Below are 10,139 nucleotides of genomic sequence, written 5' to 3' on the forward strand. Positions count from 1 at the left end.
AACCACCACCGACCACCACCGACCACACACACACACATATATATATATATATATATATATATATATATATATATATATATATGTGTGTGTGTGTGTGTGTGTGTGTGTGCGTACGTGTATACCATGTGATCCGTATGTTAACCATTAGACTTGAAGACTACATACTTGGAGGAGGCCTGGTCCAACTGCTTTGTCATGCCGCGTATGATTGCGCAGGAGACGTCGGCGGGAGTGTCGCACAGATGGTAAAGCAGATTGATACAGGCCTGCGCTGAGCTGAACCACTCCTGTGCATACACAACAATGTGTTTAATACGGAGTTAAGTCAAACGTATTGCAGTTATAACGTACAGACGAGAACGAGTTGGTGTTCAGAACGTTTGGGCACTTCAGGAAAACAAGGTTCTTAAAATCAGAACTACTAAGCATTTCGACTTGGCCAGAGCATAGATTTGTACAAGACGATACTCTACCACGTGCCCATTAAAGTGAGTAGACTTAAGCCCGTCAAGTGCAGCATGTCTTCGTGCAGAGGATTGGAATACAAGGACAACGTGATTAGCTGTATGTTTTATCATATTTGATCATTCAAGTACAATACAACAGGCGATATGCTTAGCTCTACGCAACTCTCTTCATTCGCGATGCAATCACCTCTAATACTCTCCACTCAATCATTCAAGTCCAATACACAAGACGATAAGGTTAGCTATCATCAATTTCCTCTGCGTGCGGCGATAACGTCCAATACACAGGTCAGTAAACTCGAGCATAATACAAAATATCAAACTCCAGTCAATATAGCAACTGCTACGTACTGAGTGTGTGTGTTGTCTCGATGGATCCATGTCTATAGAGCAACCGGCAAGGAGGTAATCGGAGATAGCACTGAAGATCCGGTCGCCGTGTGGAAGGCGTTGTGTGTTGTCATTATTTTGCCGCAGATGCTGCGGTTTACAAGAGAAGTGTGGGTCAGACCACACACGCGTCGAAAACTCAGCATGTGCCGTAATCATGTCGCAAATGTGGCGATTCGGAAGAGTATGAGTCAGGTTAAACACATGTCGAATATGCACAAATGTCCTTTGTCACGAATGCTAAGGTTTTTCTGCAAGAGAGTGTGGGTTTTAGGTTTTCATCGCCATCTGATCGAATATGGGAATATACATATAAAACACCAACCGTCGAAACGGTAGGCCGGAGATATATATATAGTATAATATAATGTAAAGCAATGTGAAGCGTTGATCCTTAGAATTACGATTTGCAAACCACCATGGTGTGCGTAGTTGTAACTTTCACCTGATGATGCGAAACACACAGATTAATGATTAAAGGATAGTCAACATACGGGACTATAGTGCTATCCCGCGAGTGGCATATCTGCCACGTTTGGCTACACCACTTTACGATATTACAAAACACAACGTACGCAACACGGGATCAATGCAGAACAAATCATTTACAATCACACCACAACTCCCAAGACATACCATCAATGCAAAACACGCGTACTGCGCGAGCAAAGGGTCCTGACGTCCCCGGGCGCCAAAGGAAATATCTAGCAGTGTGGTGAGGTTATTCCTGAGCGATTCCGCATCCGACTCTACCAAGAAGCTCAGCATAATCAGCGCAGACCTAGCGTGCACCTGGGTTGTGTTTGGTACTGGGTGATAGACGGGGGAGGGTTGGTTGCTACACTTTAGTCATGCATGGTCGAGAGACCTTGTACTGTATCTGGGGCCTATGAAACCCATATAAATCGGCACTTTAGTAACGTATACCCCTCGTAGGTGAAGCAGTACATCCATCACATACGAGTCTGAACTGCCAAATACCGATCGGACCGCAAATTCGATGGCGTACTACGTTCGTCTAAGTGCAACTGCTAATTCAAAGCGATGTATGGCACGCTCTACAAGTTGCGCTCGCGATGTTGTATCGAGGCTGAAGTATAAAGTTCATCAATAGTTCTAGTGTAGTTGTGTGCTTTAACAAAGGCGTTGTCATGGGAGAGTATGTGTGATCAGCAACATACTGTGACTCGCAAATGTATCCTAACTGTTTAGCGGACTATTACAACATTGAGAGAAAACGGGCAGTTTATCCTGTACAGAGTGTTGCCTTTGACGCAATTGCCGCGATTATAGTCAACTTAGTCCAATGCTTTTGACCGAGAGAAATGAGCGGAAAACGCTCGAAAACAACATAACACCAACTGTGTAATTATGCACAAATGCATTTATTATGTTTATACAATGGGCACGCAAGGGCGCATCCACGATGAAGTCTTCACAACCATGCAATGAAAAACGTGTGCATTCATGTACAGATCACAGACACATACTTTGGAGCGTTACACAGTTTATATATCTTGAACAAATATCTGCTCACATCACAAATGTATACCTTAAAGCATCAACACATACGATAGATTATTGACAACACACGTACGACTCACAAACGCATACCTTTGAGCGTAAACACATCCCACATCATCTTAACCACACCCGGCGGGATCTTGCGCACTTTGGGGTGCTGCAGTTCTTTGACCAGGTCTTTCAGACAAGCGAGATCCGCCAAAGACGCATTGATAGCCTGTCAGTGTGCAGGAGATGGAAGCATTATAATATCTAATCCGAGGCGATTGTGAGCTTCAGACTGTCACTTGTTACTATGTCGACAGTGGACGTTTTGGAAGGAGAGATGGGGGGTTTGATGGCAACTCAGGTGCAGAGAATGGACACGATAGGAAGGCATATACTTGTTATTGAGCTGGCATCGGGTATGTTTGAAATTAGCAATGAGGAGAGGGGAGAGTTTGAATACTTACATACAAACATGAAGTTTCTGGACTGAAGAATTCGTTTTCACGAGGCGACGGTACATGAAGCTGTCAATCGAGTATAGCATATAAGAAGTAGCTATTCAGGAAAATATGAGACTAAAAATAGAACTGTCTGCGAGGAGAACAGCCGCCCTACATATCAAGAGGGCCCTAAGATAAAGATCGGCCGTGGAATCAAGTATACAACGATGTCAACACAAAAGCAAGTGTCAGGACTTGGACTTCCTTGAGCGCTCGATGAGTAAAAAATATCAAAATTAACGCAGTCATGCTGGCCTAAGAAGAAAACGAAATCCCAGTCTCCAATGTCTGGTTGACTACCTACGACCTGGCGACCAAGGGATTACTGAGAACGCCATTGGAAAAAGCCATCCTACACATCTGCATAGTTCAGCCCTATGTGCAACTATAACAGCGTCTATGTGAGGACCCTGTGCCAAGAAGCATAGTCGCCTTGCAACTCTTATTTACTCGCGGTTGTTGCGGGCATGTCGAGATGCATGTAAGGCAAATTTATTTAAATCGCACAAACACGATACGATACAAACCCACTCACATCTCGCTTACCATTTCGATGAGATTTTTGACTACCACGGTGATATATACGCGTGGGTCCATGTCTTCTGTCATGGGCAGGTGTACCTTCTCGTATGTTTCAATGACTTTCTTTCGCACATCGGCTGCAATGGTTGTAAAAAGCTAAGCATATGAGTGCCACGAGGGAAAAACCGTATAAGATGAACATTATATATATATATTATAATCTATCTGTTATGTACAGCTGATAAACTGTTTATATGCCATATGAATGCGTAAAACACACCATCCACCATTCACCTTCATAGCTGTGCACATACCGTCCTGTGACTTGATTTGCATCAACATCGTTCTCAGGGGGTCGGCCTCGTTTGTCTCCGGCCGAACGATCGCTTCCACGCCGAAATCATGCAACACTTGAATCAGCTCAATCTTTAGGACACAAACTACAGTTTCAGTGATAATTCTCTATACAATGCTCCATTGTCCTCCTAAGCGAAACTTTATAGACATAGTGTCTGTGCATGCGATGGGGCTGATGAAAGGGGTTCTACCACTTCAATTTTAAACAATGCAAGAACTTGGTGTTTTTGCCGACGCGTATCGCTGTAGATGTATGCTTGAATAAAAAGTATACATACCAAACCACATACTGCGACAAACACTGCTTTTAGGACATACCACTTCTTTGACATCGGACACGTCTTTAGAGGCCAGCAACTGGACCATAACCGGTGCCATAGAGTGTATTTGATTCGTGAATGACACCGCTCCGTTGAAGTACAGGAATACTTTCTCGTGTGCGGCAATCTCCTATATGGTTTTCATGAAGAAACATGTATGTCAATGCCTCAAATACATATACATACACCAAACATTGTTTCTTAAAGAAGATGCGAAAGGGTCAGCTAATACGTGGGCAGTGAAGCAGTAGGATGGAAGAGTGATTTCGGGTGTGGCGATTAAAGCCAAGCTCAGCATCGAGTTTACACACGACACACAGACACATACATACGCACTAGACTATCCCACACTCGCACATAGACGCCGTCTTTGATATAATGTGTCCAAATGCTGATGGACTGCTCTAATGTGTATCTTCATGGGTCATTCATGTACTAGCACCTCGTATACATACACCCATAGTCCCCCCCACCTGCTTCAGAAAGAACTATGCTTCGCTGGCTTGTTATACAACCACTTTACAAATGGACACCTAGGCCTCCACATTTCACGGTACAATTAAGCGAGAACTATGCCTCAACACTTCACGACAGTACTTTGAACGGGCAACACCCACCTTTTCCAACGCAGTTGGTACGTGGTCCTCCTTGTCGTTGTCGTCATTCGCATCGGCGTCGTTTGCGTCCTCCTCAGGCTTCTCTGATTCCTGATTTATGAAGTACCAATTCGCATAGATAGAATAGGAAAGGGCCTGAATATTCGCTGACTTTTTCGATCCACTAATGATATGCGGGCAGGTTATTAAAAACTGACTTCAGAACGAGAGCAGCATTGATGAATTCAATAGATACTGCCAAAGACAACCTTACTGGATGATGGATGGCAGAAACAGCGAAGCAACAGACGACCCATCACATAGAGACAAGCCCAATACACAGCATAGACTCAGACGATAGCATGTGCACGCGCATACTAGTACGTATTGTGTATCTGAATTATGACAAACTTGTATATTTGTAGGTTCATATTTATATTCATACAAAACACCGTTTAAATTGGATTGGTACCTGTTGGGTGTCGAGTGCAGCCTTCAACTCTCGCAATTTGAAGTCTTCTTTTGCCAGCCCTTCCTTGAGTATACTCAGCTGCGAGAGTGACAAGAAGGGATATGAGACCAAATATCGAGGGATATCATGTATGATACACTTTCGCAAGCAAACAGACATGCACGACCACGTGCACACATACACCACACATGCTCCCACACACAAGAACACAGGAATGCCCGACCTCTTGTACACATACAACACACACAAGGCTCATATGCGGGCACACCAGCAAATATTAAGTATGCGTGTACGTCCACATCGCGCACGTGCATCTTAGAACTGCTTATACGCGTAATGATACGCATGTAATCTATGTAATCCGGACTATGTATTGCAATACGCATTCGCGTCCTGCGCCCAGCACAATCACACAAATTACACGTACCTGTAGACTGTTTCCGTAGGGGTTCTGTATGATGAACACGCCCAGGGCCTTCAGCGCATTCTGGCGCACCGATTTGGTGCGGTCGGACGTGCGTGCTTTGAGTCCAGTGATAATCTCGTCCCAGAATGTCAGGGGCACGCATTTCTGCGTGTATGTGGATGTTAGCTTGGGTTAAAAGTTGTAAAGTGTACGAAGACGTATATGTTAAAAGTGGTGAACCCACAACTTGCGTCGGGAACGGTAGAAGATGGAAGGCGAGAAACTGACCCATAAACCCTGAAATCCTAGAATAGGTAAGGCTGAGGCTATCGAAGAGACGAAAAACGTGGTAGAGAGAATAGCGATTTGTGCGCAGGAGAACTACGGGCATACAAGAGGCTCCAGTGTCACACGCGACACACAGCAGACAAACAATTCGATAAACAAGTGTTGCTTATTCTTCAATACCAATTCACATTGATATTAATGCACGTATGTTCTTCCTGTATTCCGGTAGACCACCACACATGTCAGATAGCATTGCACCTGGACGTCAAAGACACACACACAAACACAAACACACACATATAGATATATATATATATATACAAATATATATTTATATGTAATATAGATATAGATAAATACATATGCATGTACATGTACATATACATATACATATACCCATACATATGAGTACGTATTCTTTCATATACCAGGGCATATAATGAATATTGAACACAATATTACAAAATGCATATGAGTAAAAATGTATATGAGTACATGTTTTCACATACACCTGTGCATATATATGAATATTATACATAATAATAGTCGATTAAGTACATATTTTTTTGTGTTCCTGTGCATGTATATATATAAATATAACACACGATATTCCAAAATCTATAGAAGCATAAATTCTTCCATATACCTGTTCGACCAAGTATATCCACATGTCAATGCAGCGTTTCCGCACATTCGCATTCACATCATGGAGCCGTTCGAGGAGAATACCAAGGAACTCATCGCGTGCACGCACACCTTTGTCAGCCCCTGCATCGTCTGTGCTTGCCCGACAATACACGAACATGTATTAGAATTATGGTAGATCGTAAAGCAGATCAGTGTGCAGGCATATACACGCTGTGTGCATGTAGCCCAAAAACAAACAAGCAAGTGTGTGTAATGCGTGTTAATGTGTGTGTATGTGTTTGTGTATGTGTTCATATATATATATATAAATATATATATATATATGATACAGATATACACACATACACATACACAAACACAAACACATACACACACACATATATATATATATTTATATATATATATATATATATCTATATTATATCTATATTATATCTATCTATCTATCTATCTATATATATATATATATATATATATATATATATATATATATATATATATATATATATGTATATATATATGTATATATAAATATATACATATACATATACATATACATATACATATACATATGCACATACATGATGCGTATGGTCATGTGTATGCGTGTGTGCTAAGCGGGTGCATGTGTCACGACAGCCTGAATTTTCACCACCAATTTTGATTCAGCTCTTTATCAAATTGCTGTGTGAGTAACCGAGTCTATCTAATATTCCTGGGTCTCACAGCTCATCTGTGATAACCAATCAAATGCCGATGCCATGCAGCACAGGATGGGTGGTATCGTGACGTATTGCAGTGAATGTGGTCGAAAGTGGAGGTGAAATACACAAATGAGCGCTATGGTTGTGATGGAATGTTTTGCAAGTGCTGATAGAAATGAACCAATCTAAAGCACACCAGGTATTCAGAAATCGTGTATATTCCTTCAAAACAAAGTTGCGCAAACAATATGATACAATGGTACGTACACGCACAACTTCTCCTTAACACACACACACACAGAGTACTCACCATCTTCGGCCGCCCGTTTGTCAAGCTGCGAGAGGTAAAGGCTCTGTACACGGGTGATCATATACAGGATGGTGGATCGAAAGGTCGCCGACTGTAGGGGAATGAATAATTTTTTTTTGGTTTCGTGGGGGTTATGTTTTAAGTTTTATCAGGGTCTACTACATTTGGCGGCCATGCGTTTCTGTAGGGTCTAGAGCTTAGAAAGGCCGAGAGCGCAAATGAAACCGACGGGTTGTTGCATGTATGGTGGTATGTGCGTCGGATGTGAATGCGCACGCTATGTACGGTGGTGTCTGATTTGAGACGGCTACGACAACAGCAGCTGCTACACAACGGTACAAGTATGACACGTAGGGCACCGCAACAGACTGGACACATACAACCAGACAAAATAGATACTGCGGCGCACACCTACCTCTCCATCCAAGTGGGGCAGGACAGAGCTGATGGAGTTGAAGGTGGCCTCCGGCATTTTCTCTGACAGCTCCTTGAGGAACTCGCATGTGTACTTGACTCCAGCGGTGTCTGTTTGCATGCTGCTGGGGTCATGTCGCGACATCTCGCTGCACACGGGGCGGAGGGATTCGATTGAGCTTAAACACACTACTGTACACTGAAATGGACCAATAGCCACGCCAATGCCAGGAAAACATGTACGCGGAGATGCAAATGTGAATACAAGAATGTCATAGGTATAGCTATCCTACATACAAAAGCATCGGAGGTATTCGATTGAGCTTAAGCACACTACTGTACACTAAAATGGGCCAATGGCCACTCCAATACCAGGAAAACATGTACGCGGATATGCAAATGTGAATACAAGAGTCATAGGTATAGATATCCCACATGCAAAAACATATTTTCGCACAAAAGAAAATCCGGACATTACCACTAGTTCGCAATCAAACAAAAAGACCTTACCGCACGATTTCAGACACCACATTATTGGCGATGTGCTTGTTCTTCTTGGCCATGGCTTGCAGGACGAGAACAGCAGGCACAGGCATGTGAGAGCATTTAGGTACCAGACTGGTGACAATGGTAGTGATGTCTAACAGGCGGTTGTAGTCTATGCATAGCGTGCCCAGGATGTCACTGATCACTGCCATGATGTCCATGTCACGACAGTAGATCGGGTTCTCCAGGAGACGGGATGGGACCTTTGAGATACAGCTAGATGTAGGGTAGGAAACGGACACAGGTTATGAATATGATGGGAGATTGCATGACAGGACATGCGTGTGGACCTTGGGACGTCCATGTACACTCCATGGCCTCTACTCAATGCAACCACACATTGGAAATTTGAACTTCGAAAGTAGCAGATAGGCTATACACACTCGGATCACCAGAATGCAAGCTTTCCAGAATCCTAGAACCTCTTATCGTTCATGTCTTTTTATGTTGCATTCATGCTACATCACTCGTTTACTAAAAGATCGGCCATACACGCGTGTTGCGAGAAACAGCCAGTAGCAGAGTCCTGACGCGCTTACTGCAAGTTCACTCCTAGAACAACCTGAGTGCGCTTCTCGCAACATGACCTACCTATAAAACAACTCTTACGCTTATATCACATTAAACATCACGACTATCAACTTCGCTCAAAAAACAGATGGCAGCGTTTGTCCTGGCAACAACACAGCTCATGGCAGCAACTCAGCAGAGAGGTGCCAGCCTTCTTATTATGCTTGTACTCAACAAAGCATCCTTTGCAACACTATGATGCGTTCACAACACACTTCACTTCTCTACAATACTTCAACTGTCCGTTCTGACGATAACATTACCTGCAAAACTCCTGCTCCGGGTATACAGCCGTCCAGAAGGTGGCAATGTCCTCTGTGATAAGCTGATTTAACCCTCGCAGAGTGCGCACCTGCTCAGGCATCCACAGCTCTCCTGGGCTCTGGGTCTTTTTCTGCACATGTGAATAGCATTGATGTCAGCAGGATTTTCAACGACTATGCCACGCCCATATCCCGCTCGAAAGTATCCAACGCCCTTCGTCACTCAAAGATTTACACACGCCCTACCGAACTAGTATACAGATAAGTATGCAGCGTACAGCGTACATACAATGCCATCGGGTCACGTACGGTAAGCATAGCACAGTTTAGGCATTTGGTATGTTCCAGAGGCTACAGAGTGTGCACAGTAAGCAACCTCTTGGCTACAAGGTGGCGAAAAGCTCAACTGGCTACGGGGAGGGAGATGGTCCACTGTCAAGTACGTTGTGAACAGATACAATACCAGTCTGCTCCATAATGCCGCGATCTTGTTGGTGCTTTGTGCATAGATTGCAGAGGCAATGCAAATGCAGCTGAATCCAAACCTACCACACACAACATGACATGCATGCCGAGTATAATCAAGTAACTTGTTACGCAACCTTTACGCAAGGTAACTATGAATAGCTACGCACCATTCCTCAATTTGACACTAACATATGCGAACCTTTCTGCTGCTACCCTCATCCGCTGCCCGGCACGACTCGCCCTGACTCGAACACCAGCATAGTAGGAACACTTGCATTTTGATAGCATTCCTCCTGTTCGGCGATACACAAGTGTGATGGTTGGGATTGAGACAAATTGTGCCTTTATATATATACATATACATATACATACACACACACACATAT

General features: G+C 43.4%; 1 protein-coding gene across 1 annotated transcript in view; it reads right to left on the reverse strand.

Annotated features, from left to right (window-relative positions):
- The window catches only part of SARC_04049 (hypothetical protein), a gene marked incomplete at its 5' end in the record, with an annotated part of 21,384 nt that overhangs the window by 8,029 nt on the left and 3,216 nt on the right, over nucleotides 1–10,139 (reverse strand). The window contains 16 exons of the mRNA XM_014302146.1: nucleotides 166–287; nucleotides 819–947; nucleotides 1,494–1,666; nucleotides 2,472–2,598; nucleotides 3,416–3,528; nucleotides 3,706–3,817; nucleotides 4,067–4,198; nucleotides 4,686–4,775; nucleotides 5,137–5,214; nucleotides 5,564–5,707; nucleotides 6,477–6,607; nucleotides 7,493–7,583; nucleotides 7,908–8,055; nucleotides 8,417–8,668; nucleotides 9,286–9,416; nucleotides 9,953–10,046. Of these exons, the coding sequence (XP_014157621.1) occupies nucleotides 166–287; nucleotides 819–947; nucleotides 1,494–1,666; nucleotides 2,472–2,598; nucleotides 3,416–3,528; nucleotides 3,706–3,817; nucleotides 4,067–4,198; nucleotides 4,686–4,775; nucleotides 5,137–5,214; nucleotides 5,564–5,707; nucleotides 6,477–6,607; nucleotides 7,493–7,583; nucleotides 7,908–8,055; nucleotides 8,417–8,668; nucleotides 9,286–9,416; nucleotides 9,953–10,046 (2,067 nt within the window). The remainder of the gene's footprint in view (nucleotides 1–165; nucleotides 288–818; nucleotides 948–1,493; nucleotides 1,667–2,471; nucleotides 2,599–3,415; nucleotides 3,529–3,705; nucleotides 3,818–4,066; nucleotides 4,199–4,685; nucleotides 4,776–5,136; nucleotides 5,215–5,563; nucleotides 5,708–6,476; nucleotides 6,608–7,492; nucleotides 7,584–7,907; nucleotides 8,056–8,416; nucleotides 8,669–9,285; nucleotides 9,417–9,952; nucleotides 10,047–10,139) is intronic.

Source organism: Sphaeroforma arctica (assembly GCF_001186125.1).
Source record: "Sphaeroforma arctica JP610 unplaced genomic scaffold supercont1.218, whole genome shotgun sequence".
In the NCBI taxonomy this organism is placed as follows: domain Eukaryota; class Ichthyosporea; order Ichthyophonida; genus Sphaeroforma; species Sphaeroforma arctica.